Source organism: Sceloporus undulatus, chromosome 3 (genome assembly GCF_019175285.1).
Source record: "Sceloporus undulatus isolate JIND9_A2432 ecotype Alabama chromosome 3, SceUnd_v1.1, whole genome shotgun sequence".
Taxonomy (NCBI): Eukaryota; Metazoa; Chordata; class Lepidosauria; order Squamata; family Phrynosomatidae; genus Sceloporus; species Sceloporus undulatus.
The window spans coordinates 180267740-180292977 of NC_056524.1; the positions used below are offsets into that span (position 1 = coordinate 180267740).

The 25238-nt window shown below is 41.5% G+C and overlaps 2 protein-coding genes across 2 annotated transcripts; both read right to left on the reverse strand.

Annotated features, from left to right (window-relative positions):
- Positions 1 to 264: 264 nt before the first annotated feature.
- On the reverse strand, positions 265 to 2784 carry FGFBP3 (fibroblast growth factor binding protein 3). The gene is made up of 2 exons (XM_042459283.1): positions 2665 to 2784; positions 265 to 1846 (listed from the first exon to the last, which is right to left on the reverse strand). Exon 2 carries the CDS (start codon positions 1750 to 1752, stop codon positions 979 to 981), a length of 774 nt encoding a protein of 257 aa, XP_042315217.1. The 5' UTR covers positions 1753 to 1846; positions 2665 to 2784; the 3' UTR covers positions 265 to 978.
- Positions 2785 to 18185: 15401 nt separating this feature from the next.
- On the reverse strand, positions 18186 to 21307 carry LOC121924869 (D(1) dopamine receptor-like). Its single transcript, XM_042456370.1, has one exon. It carries the CDS (start codon positions 21073 to 21075, stop codon positions 19645 to 19647), a length of 1431 nt encoding a protein of 476 aa, XP_042312304.1. The 5' UTR covers positions 21076 to 21307; the 3' UTR covers positions 18186 to 19644.
- Between the last annotated feature and the right edge of the window lie 3931 nt (positions 21308 to 25238).

The following is a 25238-nucleotide window of genomic DNA, read 5'->3' on the forward strand; positions in this document are numbered from 1 at the left end:
TATTCCATATTCCATAACCCAAACTGGGTTATTTCTGCAGTGCAGATGAGACCATAGTGGGCTTTAAAACAAAGCTTGGAAAACTAACATTTTTTTTTTTGTTATAAGGCCTAGAATCCAAAAATTCTGGCTGAGGGATTTGGGGAATTGTAATTACTTGCACAACCTCCAGTTAAAATCTATAGTCTTGATGCCTTGATCCAAGACAGAAAAAGAGACAGCAGCAACACAATAAAATCACAATAGCAGGCTGCTGTAAAAGAATTTCATTTATTATTATCTAACAGAATTAACACCTAGCAGCATATGCATCACTGAATGTTGGTACACATGTTAGATATTTTCTAGGTATAGAAGGAAGAACTTGATCAATAATTCAAACATGTTACTTCCACTATTGTTTTTTTTATTAATAGGGGGTTACCTACTTTGTAGTGATAGGGAACAAATTATCTGATGCAGCAGAGCAACCTACTTGTTGCCAGAGTATGCTTAACATAGAAAGAAGGGCATGCCTTTCTTGCTACCCACAACTCCTTATCCTTCATTTCTTCATTAGCAGCTGCTGCATGATTAGTAGAAATGAGTAAATTAATAAGTCCCCACCAAAACCCATTGCTGCACACTGCCCCCTTATAATCCCAAATCTGTGCCTCATATTCTTTTGGCTTTCATCTGCACATGTTCTACTGGCTCTTCCTTTCATTCACCTCTTCTTTACTCCTGTTTTATTATCCCAAACCCAAACCATGGAAAAGTTCCTTTTAGGGGAGCACTACTCTCAGAATCATCTAGTCAACATGACCATTGACCATGCTGGCTGGGAGATTATGGGAGTTGCAGTCCCCCCCCAAAAAAATTTCCAAGCCCTGTCCAAAAGTATACCGCTTGCCTTCCAACCCTATTTCTAACTAGGCTTTCTACTGTACACTTCCACTCCCCCCCCCCATGCCCCATTCTTCTTTTGGTGCTCCAAGTTCAGCCATTCCAGAAATTCACAAAGAAATTACATAGGGAGTGCCACTTCTCTTCACAGTAGGCCTCTACCACATCAGCATTGAGCTCTGTAGGCTGTTCGGATCCTTCCACAACAGCTGTCAACTGCCAAGGTGGTGTCTGGGTTGGGGCTACAGAGGAGTTGGGACTTCCTTTCCTCCTTCCCCCTTTGTTCCGCTTGTCTGGGGCATCGGACTTCACTGGGCTGCCTTGCCCCCGGTCCCTGGATGCTTTCTGTAGTGCTGGCGGGTCCTTGGATCGGCCTTTCCCCTTGGGTTTCCCTTTAGTAGTGCCCTCTGTAGTCACTGGGGCATCTGTGCTAAGTGTGGTAACAACCAGGTGCAGCTGTGCTTCAGATCCTCCCTTCTTGCCACTACAAAGCCGAGATTTGAGTGGACTTGTCTCCTGGCATGGGTGTTGCTTCTTGCGGAGCTTGCCCAGGATCTGCTTCCAGAACTGGCGGCCTTTGGAGCTGTAGGCAGCACATCGTTCTGGCTGGCCCCGGTAGACACACTGCTGGTCCCGGCTGCCATCCTCTCCTGGTGAATGACAAGTGAGCTGGAGCTCAGAGGCTCCTTCCTCGAAGACCAATTGCCAAGTGCACAGGTGTTTGTTTGAGGTAGAGAACTGTCCAGACTGTGCCCAGGGGAAGGAAGGCTGCACTTTTTCACTGCTCTCTTTACTCTTCTTGCCACTACTACCTTCCAGGCAGCTGAGGAAGAGCAAGATGAGGGGAAGCATTTGTGGGAGCTTCATTTCCTGAAGTTAATGGAGCTGGTGACGCTAGTCATTCAAGAGCATCAGTGATAAACAGCCAGGTGACGAGTCCCAGACATTCCCCAACCAAGTCCTATGGAGACAGAAATGGATCAATAGCACATAGATGAAAACAATCAAGATGAGGAGAAATCGCTAGTACCTCTTTAACACATTCTCAGTTCCATGCGTGAGTTGTGACCCTCTCCAGCAAATAGTGCTCCCAGTGGGAGCAATCCTGGCAGAGGCTTACCATTGTTAGGCATGTGTAACAATCTGCTATCAGCTAAAGACTTTGCATTCAGCCAGGGATAGCCTCTAATACATTTATATCAATGGAATTCCATAGTTAGGAAAACTCCTGCCTCTTTGGATTTACACAAGGGCAGATTACCTCCCATGACAAATGTATGATTGCTAAGTACAAAGCAAAAAAGACACCTCATTTCTACAATCAACAGAAAGATGCTACATTCTACAACTTGCTATTTCTCCTCATGTGCCATTCATATGATTAGAGTACATGCACTGACTGCATTCAGTTAAAACAGAAACAAAAATGCTTCATTTGATTTTCTTAAAAAAATTATTCCTGAAAGACTGGGTGAGGGGGGGGGGGGGGAAAAATTTTTTTTTATTATTATTTTCTACTGCCATGGCTTTCTTTGCTCTCCATCCCGCCCCCCTTTCCCAGACTTTTCTTTCATGCCTTTCCCAAATGCAAAATAGCCTTTCCAGTTTGGTGCTGCTTTAAAAAAAAATCCACAAGATATTGGTATGCATGGGTGCAAACCAGCATGATTCAAGAAGAAATCTCTTTTTTACTGTGTTTCCAAAAACTGCAAACTAACTTAAGTCTTCCCAGTACAGAGCATTTCCCTTCTTCCTTTACTTCTTTCTGGTTACACTTACCGTTGACTGTGAAAGACAAGGAGCTTTGCAGGAAAAATGCAAATCTGCATACAGGATTAGCTTCTGCTAAGGAGGGCGTCCAGAGCATGCATGTGTTAGCAACAGCTCAGAAAGGGACCAACCTCAGACTATGCCCCTCCCCAGTTTTATGCATGCAGACACACACACACATATATGCTCAACCCACAGAGAGAGCAAGAGGAGCATCTGGGGGGGACGGGACCAAATTTCCTTTGACACAGAGCTCTCCATTTCTGTTCCTTAATGGACTATAGGCAACATCTCAAATAGATAGAAATAATGGGATCCACTGCTTTTGGGAACAATCGCTAAGCACTTCTTCCTTTCATGACTTTGAAGATATTTTTATTACAGTTGTATCGGAAGGTGGGGCATGGAGAGTAACTATAGCAGGTTGTTGCAAAAAGCCAAAAATAACAATGCTTGTGGCAACTCAACGATGAACAAGATTTATTTGGCATAAGATGTTGTGAATGATAGCCCCTTGTCTCTGAGGCACCTGCTGAAACAGACTTTAATCCATGAGCGCTTATGCCACATAAACATTTAAGGTGTTACAAAGCTTTCTGTTTGTTCTTATTTGTTTTTAATGTGTTCATCACATTTGTGCCTCTCTCTCTCTTTTAAAAAGATCAGATTGGCACATAAGGAGCTAACTCAGAGCTTGGTCATCCTGGTTGGGGGGATTTGGAAAGTTATGGTCCAAAAAGTTATTTTTTCCAAGCTCTGAGTCTCCTCTATTAAACTGGCTGAGAGGGAGGGAATGAGGGTGATTGACTAAAGGTGACCCGGGAAGTTAAGCAGAGAGTGGAATACAACCTCTGATCTGTTCAAATTCATCACTTTACAGTATTACCTTTGAATCAAAGTAATTCATCAACAGAGTCCTAAAATGGCTGTTGGTGGTTATGCTTTGCAAAGGTTACAATGCTGGTTTCTTTAAAGCACATAAACATATCTAACAGTGGTAGACCCCAAACTATGCAACTTTTATGTAGTCTTGGAGTGATGACAAGTAGTCATTTTTCAGTTTGTATCACTTTTAAGAAAGGCACCTTTTAAGAGAGATAATTTTGATGGAATTTTTTTTCCAGATTCCAGATTTTCTAGATTTTTCCAGACTGAATAAACTGTACAAAATTAATACAGCCATGAACATACTGGATGGTGTTGGTGGTGATGATGATGATGATTTTTACCTTCATTGCCCCACTCCAAAGCAGCCAACTACGTATTCAAATGTGGGATCTTTATGTCCCCAGCTGTCTTTTTCAAACTTCTGTTTGACCAAAATGTGCTTATCCACACATATTTTCTAATTTCTCACCAGCACGGTCAGATAGAGACTTCTATACAATTTGCCTTGCTTGTTCGCTGCAGCTCAGGTGAAACAGGAACGTATTCTTCTCACCATGATTTGGATTCAGGTCTCCTGTGTATTTGCACTTACAGACGGAAACAACAACAACAACAACAACCAAGCAACAGAACAGAATAAACAATCGGTGAAATGTACTCAAGACAACAGCTTCCCTCAGCCCCACCACCTTCACAGGCACAGCTGGTAGAAATGTGAGCTAGGGCCTTCTTGGTGGCTGCCCCTAGGCTTTGGAACTACTTTCCTGAAGAGGCCAGAATAGTCCCCTCCTTGCTTTGCTTCCAACAGAAGGCAATGACTTTTTTATTTGGGCAGGTTTTCAGAACTGAAAGTTTTAAAAGGAAGGACTTTAGACGATGATGTATTGTTTTTACTGAATAGTTTTAACTGCTTTTCATCCTTTTAAAGGGTAATGCTAAATAGTTTTAACACTATGAACAGTTTAATTCTATCTTCATTTTAATCTTTGTATACAGCTGACTCTCCTTATCCACTGATTCTTTATCCATGGATTCAAGCATCCATGGTTTGAAAATATTCAAAAATATGTAAACTCTAAAAAGAAAACTTTAATTTTGCCATTTTATATAAGGGACACCAATTTATTATCCATTGTATTTAATAGGACTTGAGAATCCATGTATTTTGGAATCTACAGGGGGTCCTGGAACCAAACCGCATCAGATACCAAGGGCACATTGTATTTTTAGCTGCATTGTACTTGGTTTAAGTTTTAAGCCACCTTGAATCCCAAATCTGGGGAAAGAGTAACGTATAAATGATGGTGGTGATGGTGACGATAGTCTTATTCTACACTGTTATTTGTTCTATACAGTGGTACCTCGGGATACGAAATACCCAGGTTACGAAATTTTCGGGATACGAAAAAATCCCATAGGGAATTATTGTTTCGGGTTACGAATGTTTTTTCGGGTTACGAAAAAACTTTTGGTGCTTTTTTCGGCTTTTTCGCACGGAATCGCGGCTTTTCCCCATTAGCGCCTATGGCAATTCGGCTTACGAAGGCTTTTCGGGTTACGAACGGTGCCGCGGAACGAATTAATTTCGTAACCCGAGGCACCACTGTATAGTTCCCACAGCTCAATTTTTTGTTTAAAAATAATCCTCCACCTCTATTCTGACTTCATCCCTAAAATATCCTAATGTATGGGGGCTTATCTGTGTGTGTTGTGTACCTTCAAGTTGTTTCCAACCTATGGCAACACTAAGGCGAGCCTATCATAGGATTTTCTTGACAAGTTTAATCAGAGAGGGTTTTCCATTGCCATCCTTTGAAGCTGAGCGAGTGTGACTTGGCCATGGTAACCCAGTGGGTTTTATTGGCTGAGCAGAGATTTGAACCCTGATCTTAACAGAACTAAAAAAAAAGCAACAAATGTTGAATGGAAATTTTTCTTTCTTTGTCTTTTTTGTTCAATTTATAATTTTAGCCTTACCATTTTCAGCCTTATCTGTGCAAAGAATATTTGTTGTTATTCATTTCCTGGCTGAGAAAAGGTTTTCCCAAGACCTGAAAATCTCTAACAGGAAGAATAAGCATAGCAGCAAGATTTTTGTACTTTTTTCCTTGTATTCACACATCTTGAAGCATTCTAAGGAATTATTCTGTACAGAATACACATGGATTTTGTTCCAGATCCCCACTTTTGGCATATAAGACATGTTTTCTGCACAGGAAATTGTGTATTTTAGACAGAATAGCCATGGTTTTGCACAGAGAGAATACACATATTTCTGGGCTAAATAATTCCCTAGAATATTTTGGGATATGTGAATCTAGGAACAATACTACACAAAAATATCATTTTCCCCTACAGTGAGAGAAAGCTGTGGAAATTACTCATTTTTGTATGTGAGGACAAAATAAGGTAATATTTGCATCCTTAGAAATAGAAACTCTTCTCTTTTTCTATTGTAATTGCAGCAGTGTTGATGAATTGGTTGAATTGATTGGTCTTTCTGTTATGATTTGCTGAGATCATCTCAAGGGCCTGATTGGAGAAGACTGATCAAGGAGGAACCTGCCCCATGTTTCATTATTGCTGGAAGGCTGTGATATTTCTAAACACTGTTCTCACCAGAATGCAGCAGAACCATGCCTTCTAGTCTCAGTCCTGGCTTTTTCACCAGCCACTGAGAATAGCATTCTGCATTTCCAATACACTGTGCTCATTATATACATACCTACAAGGGAGAATAGGAATCTCCAATGACAGCAGGGTCCCCCCCACACTTGATGTAGCCCCAATAAAATTGCAGAATTGTTCCATACCTTCCAATTGTCCAGTTTGGCAAGGGCAGTCCCAATTAATCTTTTGCCATTCCACGTTTCAGCTGCTTTTAAAATGTCCCAGTTTTTCTCTCTTCCTCTCATTTTCTCCCTTTTTCTTCAGCTTACTCTGATTGCTGCAAATTGAGGGGCCATTCAGACTATGTTTCATACCAAATTGTAATCCTGATTAAAAGTGGGAAGTTCCCATTGGCACCAGTTTTAACACATCAAGATCAGGGTCTTTCACACCAGATCAAGGGCAAATCCCCCTTAGAGTGGATTTTCCAAAAGTGGATTATTTCCTGTTTCTTTTTGGAAAACCCGTTTCTTCCCTGCTGCCGGCAAATGTGATCAGGTCAAGTTCAAGGGAGGGATTTAGGGCAGAGGGGGCAGAGGGCGGAACATGCCTCTCCTCTTGCAGGCAGCTTTTCTCTCTCTCTTTTTTTTTGTAATTTTATTTTTGACAGATTATGTGAATGCTTGTTCTACAGATTGATACATATTGATAGAATGTGTCTGCTTGTGCTACATTTCCCTTTCGTTTGCTTGCTGTCGGCACGGCACCTCACTTTGCAAGTGGCATTTTTTAAAAAATTATTTTTTATGTGTGTATGTGACAGAATATGTGAATGCTTATGTTTCCTTTTTGGCAAACTGATACAATGTATGAATGCTTTTGCTCCATATGTGTATGTAAAGAGAGATGGCATTCTGGGGTGGCAATCGGAGGGAAAGCAAAAAAGAGGATGCAGAGATGGCATTCTGAGGTGAGGTATTATTATTAATTATTATTATTGTGACAGATTATGCGCATGCTTTGGGAAGGAAGGGAAGGGGCTGGCATCGGGGGGAGGCAAGGTCTTCAGAGGTGGCATTGGGCTGGAAGTGAAGTGAAGGGAAGAGGTCCCAAAGAGGAGGAAATACTGGGCTGGAAGCAAAGGGGAAGCTAGAAGCTGGCATTCAGAGGGAAGGCTGTGGAAACCCATGACTTTGAGGGAGTCACACTCTCTCAGCCTCAGGGGAAAGGCAATGGAAAATCTCCTCGGAACCAATCTTGCCAAGAAAACCCCAGGATGGAGTCGTTTTAGGGTTGTCATAATCTGTAATGACCCAAATACACACAATACACACACACCTGGAGGTTTTTAAATTTGACAAGTTGACAGAATATGCACACACTGCCACCAGTTGTTTTTTTTTTTTAAAGGAGGGGGAAAGCACCCATTCGGTTGGCCAATGGCTGTAGGATATGTCATCTTTGACGAAAGCAGAAGTGAATTTGACAACAAAGAAGGCTCCATTTGAAAGCGGTACTGCAAATGTGAACTTCAGAGGGGCAAATAGCATCGATCAAGGTAAAGGGTAGTGTGAACATACAGATTCGGTATGGGGGCAACCAGATCTGCCCAGTTCTATTCAGAGCAAATGGGCTAGTAAGAATGGGGCCTCCGTTCAAAATCCAAAAGTAGTTTGTGTTCTACTAACTCAGCTGGCAGGAGAGGAGAAGAGGAAGTGGAAGCCACTAGGTTCAGACAAAAGCAAACTGATGCAGCTCTTAACAGATTGTGTTTTCTTGCTTATTAATAACTTTTGCCATTTTGACCACATTCAAACAAACAAACAAGCTTCATTTATATACCGCTCCATACCGCCTAAGCAGTGTCTAAGCAGTTTACAACTTTAAGCTAATTTGCCCCCAACAATCTGGGTACTCATTTTAGCGACCTCCTTGGATGGATGCAAGCCTGAGTCAAGCTTGAGCCCTTTTGCTGGTCTTGAACTCACAACCTTGTGGTTTTGAGTGAGTGGCTGCAGTACAGGCATTTAACCATTGAGCCAGATATTGCTTGGCCAGACATATCCCAGTTTTCATCTGTGAAATGTTGGAGGGTATAGTGTCCATTTATACCAGGAGTAGGCCATGGGATAAACAGACCTGCAGCTCATAGGAACCCCCACAAGACTGCCTTTGCACTTCTGGACCCTTCCACACTTTGAGACTAGTGAGCTTTCTCTCCAAGATTTTCAACTGAACTGCATCTTTTTAATCTTCCTCATCTCTCAACTTTCTTTGGACAGATAGTGAGATAAAGACTACTTTTCTACCTAAACTATTAACTAGCTAGATTAGGATATAGCTTTTATGTAAATATGGATTAAAGCCATTAGTAAACTTTTGTCTTGAACTACAAGCTACTTGTGTTGTTTTTGGAGTCAGTCTCAGTTCTTAGGAAAGTATAGTTAGACAAAGGCACATTTCTGCTACTCTGCTAGTTTAAAGCTAAATCCTAACAGGCTTGGCCTTGATGTTTTTGATATTATTATAATATATATATTTGTTTCCTTACCAAAGGCTGAAGCCTTGGGACACTTAAATTACCTTATAATAATCCAGGTTGACATCAATTTAACTGTCATGGCTCAATGCTATGGAATTCTGTGAATTGTAGTTTTTGACACATTTAGCCTTCTCTGTCAGAAAGCTCTGGTACAAAAACAAACTACAATTCCCAGAATCCCATAGCATTAAGCCGTGGCAGTTAAATTGGTGGCAACCTGGATTACTTCTGCAGTGCAGATGCAGGGGTTTTTGTCTGAGAGATTGAAAGAATGAATAAGCTCCACCACTTAGGAGCCTCCCAACTCACTCTTTAAATTTGTTGTAAATTCCACATACACACACATTTAACATCAGAAAATACAAACTATCCCGACATGTTATAATTTAGTTTTGTCATAGTTATTTGTAACAAGTTATTTATAACTAGGTATCTTCTGGGCCAGATGGATAACCTCCAATCAAAGGTTTTGATGCATTTGATGGCCTTCTCATCTCAACCCACAACTTCCTCTCTTGATGCCACATCTACCACATTTTACATTTCAGACCCACCAATTTGTGTGTGGAGAAGTTACTGATTAGTAAAGGGCTCACCCTATTTTTGAGTCTCTGTGGCAAATATTGCCTCTCTCATTGAAGAGCTATACATCTACGGATCTTGATTTTGGCTTTGATAGCTGTTTAAAGGCCAAAATACCACTGTTAGTCCCAACTAGAATTTGTTGTTCTTGTTATGGGCCTCCAAGTCCACCCTGACCTATGACAGCCCTAATGTTTCCTTGGCAATATTTGTTCAGAGGAGATTTGTCACTGACTTCTTCTAAGGCTGAGAATGTGACTTGCCCAAGGCCACCCACTGAGGTTTTGTGGCTATGCAAGGATTCAAACCCAGGTCTCCCAGAGTCCTAGTTCTGCACTCCAAACACAATACCACACTCAGATCCACAAGACGTATGTAAGTGGTGCCTTTCCACGCAAATTACCAAGTGGATCTCATCAGTTTTTTTTTTTTTTAAACTGTAGTGTGTTACTCATTAGTTTCTCTTGTTTATACAATGGAGCCTTGTAGATACGAATGGAGAAAAAAAATTCCCATGAATGAAAACTTTTACTACCCCATCTGTGATGGTGCTGAGAAAGAACAGGAGAGAGATGGGGAGAAATTAGAGAAACTATTCTAATCTACAGAAGTTTCATAACTGGTGGCTATTTATATGCCTATTACTATGTTGTTATTTCAATGGCTCTGTAGATTTTTTTTTTGGAAGATTTTACTTTTGAACATGACTTTGTGCATATGGAAAATAAAAATATAATCCTAGAGTTCTGCATTTGTAACCGATTCATATACATGATCTCTAAATGTTTAGGAGCTACATAGGGAATGTGAAATGCCCCAATCCTCACTTACCAGATAGCAGCTGCTGTGATTGATGAGGGTTTGTTTCTCTGCCAATTGGGAAGCAGTTGATTGATGTTCCCACCCTGATTTATGCATGCAATCTCCAGATGCAGGGGGATTGTGACAGGGTTCTTGCTTCTGCCTGTCACAATATAGACAGCAGGTGGGAACATCAGTCAGTTGCTTTCCAATCAATGGGGGAAGAGACTCCTGTTGCTTGCAGGGGTTGCTGCTAAATAAGTAGGGATTGGGATGGGGTCAGGCTGGGAGTCAATACGTAGCTTCAGAACTAAGGTGAGTATGTGTTTGTAACTGCCTTGGTGAATTCTGGCCACAGTTTTTAAAACAGATAATGATAAAAGACTATGTATATTATTGATCACATTTATGGAAAAGTGATAATTTTATCAGTCAGTGGTTTTTAACACTGCAGAATGCAGTAGCTATAATAATAGAGTGACCAGATATTCTATCCAAAGGAAGACCAGGCATCACCAAATGTAGGAAATTCAAGAAAATGTTGGACATTACCAAATAAAGGCTAAAAACCCAAATATAGATATAAATCCATGCTTCTTAGCCATGCTCAAAATGGAGGACATTTTGGAATTCCTCCTGGGCAGAAGGTTGAAATGCAGGACATGTCTGGAAAAAAAAGAGGATGTCTGGTCATCTTGTATAATAACTTTCTCATTTGCTATTTGGAAGACAGAAATTAGAGAGCAAAAGATCCATTTTCCAGCTCAAAGGAGACACCTATTGGCAGCTTTTTGAAAAAACAGAGAGGCCTTTATATACAGTATTACTATTTGTATCCTGCAGACATTAAGAACCATTCATAAGCACAAATGTCATTTTATTGTATGTCATTTTATAGTATATTTCAAGTTATCAGGAAGTTTCAAATACATTACATACAGTTGACCCTCCTTTATCCACCTATTCAAGCATCTATGGCTTGAAAATCTTATACATATATTCCAAAAAGCAAACATTGATTTCCCCATATTATATAAGGGACACCATTTTACTACTCCACTGTATTTAACTGGATTTTAAAATCCCCCTGTTCCAGCTACAATGTGGTAGTCTCCAATACAGAAGGCATATCCAGGGGTAACTGTGCTGGCCGTAAAGAACAATAACTTCCAAAATCCACAAACCAGCAATGCCTTTTTGAGCCAACCAAAATGCACAAAATATACAAAACACATGATGCAAGCTTTCGAAGCACCACTGTCTTCTTCCTCTAGAAAAGAAAAAAAAAATGGGGCGGGGGGGGGGGGGGGGAATCTTGGTTCTCAAAGGCACTATCCACAAATCAGTTATCCATGAATCCCTTAGAGATAAGCCTCTCAACCAAAAAAGAAGAAATGCACTACCAAAATGGAAGTATAGACAGGAAGTATATTGTATATGCTAATATATATATAGATAGATAGATAGAGAGAGAGGGAGGGAGGGAGGGAGGGAGGGAATATATTTATATATACGCAAATGTATAACCATTTCATTCTTTACTTTCTGCTAGTTCCATCTATGTCTAGCCCAACTTCAAAAATCCCAAAACGATACTTATTTTTTTTCTTAAAGAGAATGCATAGTATAGTGGATTACTTGTGCAAACCAATTATTCTTCATAATCATGTTTGACCCCAAGTGAAAATCTATTTATTTTTCCCAGGCTTTTTAAATTCATGATGCTAAAGCTGTGGCTTTTAACCCACTCTCTTTATGTGCTATGTGTTTTTAAAACTGATACTGTATAATTAGTTTGGTTGCCAATGCAATTTTTCATGTGGCTATTGGTTGGTGATCAGTTTCTCTATTTTATTATTGCATCTTATGAACTTCCAAAAGAAGATTTTTACTGGGACAATCCATATACATATTGTAAACAAACAAAGCAAATTGTGGGGGGAAGACAACCACTTCCTACATCTGTCAGACTTATGCCTACAGAGCATAAATTTAATGAATTTATTTATTTCTATTACTTATGGAAGAAAAAAAATTCAAATGAGAGGCATTTGTAATACAGATGAGTTCTCAGACCATATACTGCAGTTTTGATGCAGATACTGAAGCAAACTCTTTTGTGCATCATGCTTAAATACCCTAAAATTGTTAATTGAAATCTCTTGGCTTCACGCTATACACCCCTTTCCCACCTGCTCCCTTCAAGAAAAACAATTACTAGCTTTCTTCATCAAGGCAGATGAGTCATGGTCTTCCATCTACAAAAATAGATCTTCAGGACAGATGTGTTGCCCAGGAATTTGGAATCATCTCCAGGACAAATACTGAGATGGGAGAAAAAGCTAGAAAGTGTATTTGTGAGACCAAGATCGACATATGTGGAGCTGAGGAGAAAGATGGAAACGAATGTGGAGGTGGAGGTATGTTCACAGCCTGTTTTCTCCTTCTTCCCACACCTCACAAGCCGTGAAGATTTCAATCAAAATTATAAACCACCTTCTTGCAGCCTATATATATATATATATATATATATATATATATATATATATATGAGACAGCTAAAGTTAATGAATACAAATGTTATAGCAACAAAAGAAGACTCAGCTAAGATAAACTTTTTAAAAAAAATTCCCTTGCTTTAAAGTACCCTTCTCCAGTGTAGCGTCCTGTAGACTACAACTCTCAACACAATCTGGAAGACACTAGACTGAGGAAGAGTGCTTTAGGTCTGTAGGACTGCAGGTAAATGCTGTGGAGCATGTGTAAAGTGAGAGAACTGCCAAAATGAACCAAATAGCCATTGTACATGTTCACACTCCAGCCAAAGATAGTCAGTGACCAAAATGAACTAGGCAAGAGCAGAGACTGGAAAAGTTACTCTTTGTACTACAGCTTCCCAAATTCCCCAGCCAGCATGACCACTGACTATACTGGCCAGAGAATTCTGGGAACTGTAGTCTTCTTCTCCAAAGAATAAAAATACCCTAAAGGCACCCAGTCCCATCTGCTCTTGGAAGCTAAGCAGGGTGAGTCCTGTTTACTACTTGGATTGATGACTGCCAGTGAATGCCAGGTGCTGTAAGCCATATTTCAGTGGTGGGAGCTAGCAAAACCACCTCTGCGTTTTCCTTGCCTAAGAAAATCCCATTAAATTGATGGGGTCACCATAAATGAATAGGTGGCTTGAAGGCACATGCTTTATACAGAGAAGGAGCATGTATAGTTTCTAGTTGGACATAAACTCTGAAGATCAGTTGCTTAATTGTACAGATCCTCTTAAACCAGTGGTTCTCAACCTGTGGGTTGCGACCACTTTGGAGGTCGAACAACCCTTTCACAAGGGTCACCTAAGACCATCAGAAAACACATATTTCCAGTGGTCTTAGGAACCGAGACACCACAATTTTATGGTTGGGGGTCACCACAACATGAGGAACTGTATTAAAGAGTTGCAGCACTAGGAAGGTTGAGAACCACTGTCTTAAACCCTGCTTATATAGCCTGTGCGCAGATAAATATTGACTCTGACTCATTTGCCAGGACATGGTTCTGTCTTCTCCTGTCTTAAAAGTAATAGAATTACATCACTTCATATAGAATATATGAATAGAATATAGATAGATAGATAGATAGATAGATAGATAGATAGATAGATAGATAGATAGATAGAATATAGAATGCACACAGTCAGTTTCTTTGCTTCTAGACAGAAAATCAGTTTCTTGGGCTAAAGCCTACACTTCTAGTATGCCCCAATCCCATAATGTTATAACTGTATGCTTAAATTGGTGTTTACATGGCTGTAAGAATAACTTATGATGCGATGCAATGGGAATAATGCTCATTGCGTGGTGCTTTGTAGACTCGTGGTGCAGTGTGTTTGTTGTAACTTCAAATATATAAAGGCAAAAAATATATATATTTACTTTATGTAAATACATTGCATGTATATATAAATTCCTTCAAGTTGAATTCCATAGGGTTTTCTTAGGCAAGGAGTACTAAGAGATGGTTTTGCTAGTTCCTTCGTCTGAAATATAGCCTACAGCACTTGTCATTGGTGATCCCCCATCCTAGTATTAACCTGCCTGATCCTGCTTAGCTTCCAAGATCAGACTGGAGCTGGTGCTTTGTGTAAATGCATTACTGTTGAACTATTTTATATTTTTAAGAAATAGTGTTAAGAACTCACTAGACTTTTCCATTCAAAAAGATAAAATCTTGAGTTTAAAAAGAAGCTAAATGATAAGCAACAAACTATTTAAAAGCTTTTTAATTCCTCCCACCCCTTTAGTAATTCATATGTCTGGTTTATGTTCAGATGCACCCTTGGACAGAAAAGGGGAGAAAGTGACACATCACTACTTAAGTGTTGGCAGATTTCTTGACAAGAGGTTCATTCTGAGCTCAAATGAAGCAGATGGATGCATCATTGTTTTGTTACCAAGAACTGCCACTGTTTCTGAAAAGTATAAAGAACCCTAGTGTTATATAATTTAGAGACATGTTCTGAAACATTCTCCAGTTATTTCAAATATTTCAAATATGCTAAAATGGCCAAAATTCCAAACATTAAAATGAAAATGAAAATGTTTTTCCAGGACCTATGATCACTATTAAATCTCACTAAAAGTAGAATTAACTTTGGAATGTGTTGTTCTCTTCACCAGGAAAAAAAATTCTGAAATTGTTGGAAGCCATGTCAAATCCTTTGCACAGACAGAACTCTAGTGTTTCCCCCCCACTATGATAATACTGAATACAGTTGACCCTCCTTATCCATACATTCTTTATCCATTTTGTATCATCTTCCAATCTCATCCTATTCCACAATGGCAGGCCTGCTAGATGATTCCAATGAATAAGGCTTTAAGAACATGAAAACTATGGTGAGGTTCAATGGTAGCCAAAACATACATGCATGAGAATAATACTAATTTACTGGTGCTTTGTAGCCTCATGATGCTAATTTACTAGTCTTTTGTAGCCTCATGATACAGCATGGTTGTAAGTTACATGCAAATACAAAAATTACACAGACATTACTATTAAGTGAGCTATATCTATTTTAAATAAATAGCACAAGGAGAAGCCACTGGAATTCAGATGAGCAGGTAAGATTTACCATAAACGCTACAGGTCTTCCAAATCGCCATGGTGTTGCTTCTGTTCCACCCGCTGTCTTCTGCATGCTGGCCTTCATAGCCCTGTTTCCCTGCTCCATGCCCTTCCCATCATGCCATTCAGTCTGTATTTATTTTTATTTTTAGCACAATTGCATAATCATTGCAATCCATTAAATATAAAAAGAAAAAGAAAAGAAAAACAGTCTGCTTGAGAATAGCAAGGTATAGTGGGAAATCACTCCCATTCACAACACATAACTGTCTGCATATTAGAACTGCTTTGGGGTGAACTTATCACACGTGCATCATGAGTGAAAAAGCACAATTGGGAGGCATTGATAGGTTTTTCCTGTCAGCAAGAAGATGCATACCAACAACATGGACAACAGACCAGTAACTAGACAGACACATGTGTGATAAGATGCTTTAATTCCGCTTTCAAACCCTGTGTGATAAAATCCTTCATTGTCTTACTGAATATGGGGCTGTTACGGATCCACAACTCAAGGTTATAAATCCATAACTGCAATACAGAATGATTGCCACTATCATTCTTGAATTTCTTTCATGGTTAGGTCTCAGTATGTCACCTACTATTTCAATATCTGTCAATTACCTGAGGAGAAGTAAATATTAAATAAGAGTGATTCTATACACAGTTACCTTGGGGAAATTCCCATTGAACTTCCATTGAAGCTTTCCCAGGCAGAGATATATGTTTATTGGATCTGCAAATCTACGAAAAGACTGAGTGAGCATTCTTGTCCTCACTTAACATGAAGACACTCTGGCACCATCAAAAGTTTTGTTCGCAACTGTTGTGAAGGGGGAAATGAAAAGGGGAAATGTTGTGAATGGGAAACACTGTACAGTACAGTATCACTCAATTTAACTCTTCTGCAGGAAAATGCATGTTCAACTGAGTAATACCAGGGCCATTCAGGTTGTTTGTGAGACCTAAGGCATATGTTGGGGGTCCAGCCATTGCCTTCTATAGAGACCCATGCATGAACAGGACAATGGTTAGCAGTGAGAACTGGCTGGGTAAGGAATCCAATGGTACATACTAGTATTTAGGAAGATGACAGAAGGCCTTATTTTATGAAGCCTCACACACATTGATAGTGAACAACCTCTTTTGAGCAGCCATACACTTCTGCGTGAACAATTACACAGCTGAACTTCAGGTATCTATGTGGAATTGCATTGAACAAATATGTAACTTAATGGAAAGTGTTTGTTACATTAGTGTTTGGGCCTTTATTTGGGGATGAGGGGTGCAAAAGTAATATAAGCATTAAACATTTCCCCCCATTTTTGTGAAAGCAGGCAATGGTTTTGCAAGATTTTTACCTTATGTAATTTATAAAATCTCTGGGTATATCTAGTTGACTTACTTGAAAGGGATAAAAGTGGTCAACCGAGCCCTCAGAAGCATTCATGGGGCATGACAGATCAATTGGGATCATTTTGGCCATCCTGAAGACCTGATCATGGACATGGAAGATTTTTTGAAATAATAGAAATGACTACAAAAGGTCCAGGCCCCTTAAAGGATTCAAAATAGTCAATGGTGGTTTGGCCCATTTATAGACTCCTTGAGTTCCATGCCCCAAACTGAGATGGGTATAAAATTCTGAACACCTCCCATGGCATATGTGGGATAGCTGTGGCCTTTTGAGATCCTGGGGAGGAGGTGAAGCCCCTGACATCTGAAGGTTGCTCAACCCTGCTTTAGGTACAATGTAAAGGTCATCATCTACTGGTTGACTTTGAGCAGCACAGTGTTTTGGGCCATCTGTTCATGGGGTTTATCACACTGGGGCTAATTTTGGCATTAAAGAAAGATTAAAGCGCATCTACAGCATCCCACAAATAAAGTGAAAATGGCAAGTAATTGCATGAATGATTATCACATGCAATTGCTTCTTTGTGACCACTTTGTTACTGCTTCTTTGTGACAGCTTTAATGGTGTGTCCCCTGTTATTTCTCTTATATTGCATTTCTTTCTGAATCCATTCATATACTTATTGCAGAAATCAAGTCTAGATTAGAGTGGAGCTTTTGTCAAAATGCCTTAATATGGTTTTGGCTATGGGCTTACCAGATAGCAGTGTTGCTAAACTGAGCATTCCAGGGGGTTGTGGGAAAATCAATATGGCAGACAGCTTTGCTAAGGGCCAAATGAGAGAAAGGGGTTGGTCCCCAGCAGCTGCTGAAGGGAACCAAGGGCTGCTACCTGTCCAAGTATAATTGACACAAATTGTAGAACTAATCCACATGAGCAGATTGTAGTTGTTCCCAGAAATTTTGAGGCAAGAGTAGGAAATAAAATGGCTGGTTGAGGTGAATGTAAAGATATACAGGTTTTAGATCAAAAGGTGTAACATTGGCAAAATCATATTGCACACTTCAAACTTCCCTCTTTAGCAACCAAACTGATTTTTCCCTTATGGAAATTTATTTTATGGGTTTATCTCCCCACCACCACCATTTTCTAGAAGATTTTATTTTCCAGCAAGCTGAGCAGTGCCAAAAGAAATCAGGAAACTTACAAACCCTGATTTTTGCATTCTAATGGCTGTAAAGTAGCTCCACTGACTTCACATGTCTTAAAACAAACATAAGCACAGTGTATGTGTGTACGTGTGCATGCCTTTGAGACACCTGTTGACTTATGGCAGCCCCATGACTTTCATAAAGAAGGAATACTCAGAGGTTGTTTTGCCAGTTCCTCTGAAATACAGCCTACAGCATGTGGCATTTGCTGACAGTCACCCATCCAAGAGCTGACCCTGCTTAGCTTCCAAGATCAGATGAGATCTGGTGCCTTTAGGGTATTTAGGAAAATCATAACATATACAAGTACAATTTCAATGATAACTGTGATATGTGATATTTTAAATGCACACCTCAGGCTTTCTGAAATCCAGACACAGTGTCCAAATAACCATACCTGCATGATGTATTTTATGCTGAATATAGTTATTTTAATGGTGATCTTTGGGGATATAGTTTACACATTAAAGATATACACTGAGAGAAAGCACGAATGCATAAATAAACAGATCTTCCATAATCTTATATGATTTCATTTAATATAAATTTCAATATTAAAGAAGGTTTAGTCTTAAAACTTATACAGCTCTGAAAGTTTGGGGTAACAAGGCAAGAAATAAAATTTCACAAAAGATGAAAGTTCATGTTCAGCATAAATGCATGCCAACTAAAAGCACCTGTGCAAAACATATGGACTCCCCTCATACCTTCCAAGTAAAATCTGTGCTGTGTATTCAGTGCAATATTTACTTTAATAACAAATAAATAAATACACAAGTAAACATTTTCATGGTTCAAAATATTCTTTTAACTTTAGGGCACAACCAGAACAATTAGAAACAGGATGTGCATAATTTAATACAAATATACAGAAAAGCAAACTATCGCCTTAAATATTTGTTGTGAATTCTTTCAGCAGAAAGTCCTTTCTGTGCAGAACTGGATGTCTTTTGCAACAGACAGACTGATAAATCTGAATCTGTGCTTTATTTAGTCCAGCGTTGCTCAGCTGAAGGACTAGTACCATGTTTGCTGGTATTACTTCATTAGCTACTGCTGACTTCTTTGTTTCCTGGAAAGTTCCCAAGGATTGGCAGCCAACCGCTTTGAATATAAGTGTTTTAGATTAACGATGGGACTTACACAATTTCATATATATATATATATATATATATATATATATATGAGGAAGTTTATATTTATATCCCACTATTCCCTCAATGAGTTCAAGGCTCTTCTTCCCATTTTATCCTCTTCTGCACTTTATCTTCACAACTATCTTGTGAAGTGGGCCAGGCTGAGACAGAGTGACTGGTCCAATTGTTATCCAGTGCATTTCCTAGTGGGGACTAATTCTGGATCTCCTAAGTCCCTGCCATATAATTCCCTACGAAGAAGCTTGTGTCTGTGTTTGTAATCATGAACTCTACTTAAACACAGGTTTCCCACCTCAATGAGAACCAGGGTTACAAGAGAATGAAACAGATCAACTGCCGGGATGTATGGTAAACCATTCTTTGGAAAATCAAAAATGACTTACAATGACTTTAAAAGAAGACAGAGATAAGCACATGGATGATAGTTGTAATAGCTATAGGTTGCCTCCAGCTTCAGAAATAGCATGTTCCTGTATTCCTGTCATCGGCAAAGAATAGTGACAAGTATTATTATCCACATGAGTTCCTTGAGAGCTTTCCGGATGTAAGTGGCTGACCACCGTGAGAAACTGAATGTTGGGCTAAACAGGTCTTTGGCCTGACCAAGCATGGCTTTTCTTATAATGCTCCTCTGCATCCTCATTCCTCTAAGGCTGTAAGGTGGTTCCATCCATCTATATGTATATCTGGGCCCTAGTTCTGAGTTGGGGTTCTGTAAAGATTCTAAGGTCCAGCCGTTTCTGTAAAGGGAATAAGAGTCTCCAAAGATATCTCAGTCTCACATTCAAAGGGGAGCAAAACTGGCCGGTCAAGATTTCTAGAATCACTGCTGTGAGTGACTAGACAAGATGGTGGCCTCTCTTCCTCTAACAGGGGTCTTCCGCAGCTCTCTTCCTCTCCTTGGAAATCCACTGTATGGGGTGGTGACTGACTCCAAGCACCAATGGCAGGTAGTTGCAATGGAGCTGGGATGCCTCCACCCTTGTGACAAGAAGAGTTGTGGTGATAGGACACCAGCTCATTGCTCAAGTTGACTCTCTCAACGATTGAGCTGTTGGCAACCCGACAAGGGAGGCTGTGGCCCCGGCACCCCAGGAGGCTGGCAAAGGCCCGTCTGAAGTCTGCATTGAAAGCATAGATCACAGGGTTGACCGATGAGTTAGCCCAGCCAAACCACATGAAAACATTGAAGACGGTTTGGCTGACACAAGAGTCCTGGGCCGGGCCCCCACTGCTATCTGGCCTCAACTCACAAAAGGGCAAGAGGCAGTTGAGGAGAAAGAAGGGCAGCCAGCAGCAAACAAAGACCCCAACGATGATGGACAAGGTCTGGAGAACCTTGGTCTCCTTGCAGAGCGAGCTCCTCAGAGAAGAGGTTGGCTCTTTCCCTTGGGCCGAGCTGAGCCCTCCTGCCCTTTCCAGAGAGGAGATGCGGCGGATCTGAGCCTGAGCAATACGGTAGATCTGGGTGTAGGTCCCAATCATGATGGACACGGGGATGTAGAAGCTGATCAAGGAGGAGGTGACAGCATATGTCCGGTTGAGCCTTGCATCGCAGTGTTGTGATGGTGGCGTCAGTGGAGGATCAAGGCTCCTATCTTCCTCAGCTTTGTGCCAGTGGAGCTGGACAGGGATAAAGGAAATGAGGATTGAGAGGGCCCAGGCCAGGGCAATCATGGCAGATGCCAGTCCTTGGGTCATCCGCCGCTCATAGCGGAAGGGGCTGGCGATGGCCCAGTAGCGATCCAAGCTGATGATGCAGAGATGGAAGATGGAGGCCGTGCAGCACATGATGTCAAAAGCCACCCAGGTGTCGCAAAAGCGGCTCCCGAAGAGCCAGACACCCCCGGCCACCTCAGTGACTGCCTTCCAGGGCATGACCAGGAGGGCCACGCAGAGGTCGGAGACAGCCAGCGACAGCACAAACCAGTTGGTGACCTTGGCCCGGAGGTGGCGGAAGCGGACAACGGCCAGGCAGACAAGACTGTTGCCGGCCAAGGTGCTCAGCACCAGAAGCGACAACAAGACTCCGGAAAGCACCTTCAGGCTTCTGCTGGTGCTGGTGCTGCTGGTGTTACTGCCACTGAGCCTCTCCTCCAGCAGTGGCTGCTGCTCATCAAAAGGGCTCTGGGTGTCATTAGAGGGGTCCTCCATCAGAGGGCGCTCGCTTGGGTACCACTTTCTCCAAGGCGGTCCTCCTCCCAGTCAGGTTCTGGCAAGCAGATCCAGGGCTCTCTTCTGCAAGGCTTGCATGCATCCCCGATCCGGAGGAAGAGCAGTCCCAAAGCGCATCAAGAGACTCCTGGACCCCACTGCCCAGCCAGGGCTCTTTCTTCTCACCAGCCTCCAGAGATGCTGCTTTGGAAGCAGCACAGCTCCTTCTGCTTCTTCTGCTTCTTCTTGCACGTTATGCTCAGCAGGAGGAGGAGGAGGAGGAGGCGAGAGGGAAGCGCGTGGGGAAAAGCCAATCTGTGTCTGTGTCTCTCTGTGTGTCTCTGTGTGTAGTCTTTTGTGTGTGTGTGCATTGCCCTCCTTTGGTCTCCTCCTCTGGAAATTCTCCCTTTCCTTGCTCTCTTTCCTTGCATGATCAGGGACCAGATGTCCTCCTTTTCCAGGACTTGTCCTCCATTTCTATCTTCTGTCTAGGAGGAATCCCCAAAGGTCTTCCATTTGGAGCATGATCACCCTAGTGTAGACTATTTTGGAGCCCAGGGTTCAGTCATGTAAACCCACTTTGGGGAAGTCACACTCTCTCAGCCTCAGAGGATGGCAATGGCAAACCCTCCCCCTTGCTTATATAGGGTTGCCATCAGTTGGAAACCTCTGGAATTCTCCCTTTGCTCTCTCACATTCATTCAGGGAGATGGGCTGGGGGACCAAGCAGCCTCCTTTTCCAGGACTTGTCCTCCATTTCTATCTTCTGTCCTGGAGGAATCCCCAAAGGTCCTCCATCTGGAGCATGGACAGCCTGGTGTAGTGGCTTGAGAGCTGTGATAATCATTCATGCAATTACTTGCCATTTTCACTTTATTTGTGGGATGCTGTAGATGCGCTTTAATCTTTCTTTAATGTCAAAATTAGCCCCAGTGTGATAAACCCCATGAGCAGCCATGTAAACTCATCCTCTCTCAGCCTCAGAGGATGGCAATGGCAAACTCCCTCTCTGAAGAAACTTGCTATGATAGGGTCACCATCAGTTGGAAACAAGTTGATGGCACACAACAAGAAGCATGGATTTAGGTTTCTATATCAGTGTCTTTAGCCTTTCATTTGGTTCCAGCATTCACTGGAGAAATCATCCAGTTTAAGACCGTATTAACTGCCCTGGCTCCATGCTAGGGAATCTTGGGAATTGTTGTTTATTGGGACACCAGAGCTCTCTGACAGAGGCGGCTAAATGTCTTACAAAACTACAGTTCCCAGAATTCTCTAGCATTGGGCCATGGCAGTTAAAGCGGTCTCAGATTGGATGATTTCTGCAGTGTGTTTTGGACCTTAGTCATGTCCTGCATTTTTCTTGATGCCAGAGAGCTCTACTACAAACTGTAGGATTCCATGGGATGCCAAAACAATTAAAGTGGAATCGTAGTGCTATAACCATATAGTGTGAAAAGGCCCTAGATGCTGGACTCTGTTCCCTGTAGAAGATTGACATGCAGGAAAGCTCCTATCCAACCCACAGCAGCTATGGGAGGAGAGACAATAAAACCATGCATATAGATTCACAACTCCTGTGGTAGCAGATCCACCCACTAGTCTGGTTTGGGATTAATAATAAAGTTAAGCAAGCCCTCCTTATGTGTGTCAAACTGCATTATTTCTACAGTTCTCTCCTGCACTGCAAACCCTACTATATGTAGATGACCTCTACAGTCCTTTCAACTTCCAAGGAACAGATGACCCATCCAACTTGTTTTCTGTAAATATAAATGAATAACACATGTGTGTGTGTTGTGTCCCTTCAAGTCATTTCTAATTTATGGTGACTCTAAGGCCATAATGGGTTTTTCTTGGCAAGATTTGTTCAGAGGAGGTTTGCTTTTGCTTTCCTTTGAAGCTGAGAGAATGTGACTTGCCCAAGGTCACCCAGTGGGTTGCATGTTCAAGCAGGGATTTGAACCCTGGTCTCCAGTCATAATCCATTGCTCAAACCACTATACAATGCTAATGTCACATAGGTCTTAATTTTTTTACCATCTATAACATCTCAAGTGTCCCTTTAAATAAAATTTTGGCTAGAACTTGGTTGGTGATACAATAAATGCTACATGATACAGCATCTTCCAGCAACCCTCCCCCCACCCGTTTTGGTGACTAAAACAGATACTGCCACAACTTGAAACAAAAATGTGAGAGCTGTGAAACTGATACATGGTCTTGTGAAAACAGTTAGCTTTAAAATAAAGAGCCAGCTGGATTTCATTTCAGTGTGAGCATTTTTAAAGACATGCTGAATTTAAAAAAAATGTTTTGTGCTCTGGTGGCTGCATATCTAAGTAATGGCTCTAAAATGTAATTTTTGCTGTTATTGTTAGCTGCCTTCTCATCAACCTCAACTCATGGTGACCCTATGAATGAGACATCTCCAAGGCCCCCTATTCTCCACCTCTCTGCTGACTCTGAGATCCTGTAGGCTCAGGCCTGTGGTCTCCCTGATTCAGTCTATCCATCCGGCATATGGTCTTCCTCTCTTTCTCATGCTCTCCACCTTCCCCAGCATCATTGTCTTTTCTAATATGTCATGCCTTCTCATGATGTGGCCAAAGTATGGCCCTGGACAGACGGGCCTATAGTGTGCCCTCATCACATGCTGGCAGGTACAGTAGTGGGAGATCCATTATCCTCCCATTCATTCAGGGTTGTTCTGCCCATCTCTTCTATACAGTACAGCGATTGGAAAGAGTTACCTTAGGGAACTACAGCCGCTAGAATCCCTCAGACAGCACGGCTAATGGCTCTGTTGTTGTTACCTGTCATCAAATTGACTTTGAGTTATCAGTCAATCATTTCCAATAATTTATTCTTGTCATAGGTAGAAGAAGATGATGATCAGTGACACTCTATCACAATTCAACACTGTTAACTGGCATCAAGTTAACTTTGACTTATGGCACCCCCATAAATGAAAGACCTTCAAGTCACCCTGTCATCACCAGCCCTGCTCAGGTTTTGCAGAGTCAAGGCCATGGCTTCCCTGTTTGAATCTATCCATCTGGAATGCAGTCTTTTTTCCTACTGCGTTCTACCTTACCTAAGCTTTACTGTCTTTTCTAGTGAGTCATGTCTTCTCATGATCTGTCCAAAGTACTACAGTCTCAGTTTATTCATCTTGACTTCTAGGGAAAGTTCATAATAATAATAATAATAATTTATTTATAGACCGCTATTCCCAATGATCATAGCGGTGTGTACAGTAAAAATTGAATACAATACAAAAAATTGCAAGGCCTCTCTCCCCCTCAAGATGGTGGTCGGGGGAGGGCTCTTAGTCTTTCCAAGCCAGCCGTGTCTCTTCCCCCTCAAGATGGTGGTCGGGGGGAGGGCTCTTAGTCTTTCCAGGCCAGGCCTCGTCTCTCCCCCTCAAGATGGTGGTCGGGGGGGAGGGCTCTTAGTCTTTCCAGGCCAGGCCTCGTCTCTCCCCCTCAAGATGGTGGTCGGGGGGAGGGCTCTTAGTCTTTCCAGCCCAGGCCTCGTCTCTCCCCCTCAAGATGGTGGTCGGGGGGAGGGCTCTTAGTCTTGCCAGGCCAGGCCTCGTCTCTCCCCCTCAAGATGGTGGTCGGGGGGAGGGCTCTTAGTCTTTCCAGGCCAGGCCTCGTCTCTCCCCCTCAAGATGGTGGTCGGGGTGAGGGCTCATAGTCGTCTTTCCAGGCCAGGCCTCGTTCAGACATGATTTGCTCTAGGGCACATTTACTTGTCTTTTCAGCAGTCCACAGTATCTATAGAACTCTTCTCCAGCACATTTCAAATGGTTCGATTTCCTTCCTATCAGCTTTCCTCACTGACCAGCTTTCACTATCATATACAGAAACTGAAATTTAATAGCATGGACAATCCTAACTTTAGTAATGATATATCTTTATACTTCAGGATCTTGTCTTGTTCCATCATATCAACTCTTCCAAGTTCTAGTCTTCTGATTTCTTGACTGCGGTTTTCATTCTGATTAAAGACTAAGCCAAGATGTGGAAAATCTTTATTTCAGTGCCCTCATTATCACTTTATTTCAGTGCTTTCATCAGCCACCCCCACATAATATTCAATTGAAAACCTGGTTTTGCATTTACTTCCTTGTCTTTCTTTAGTAATCATTCCAAGAC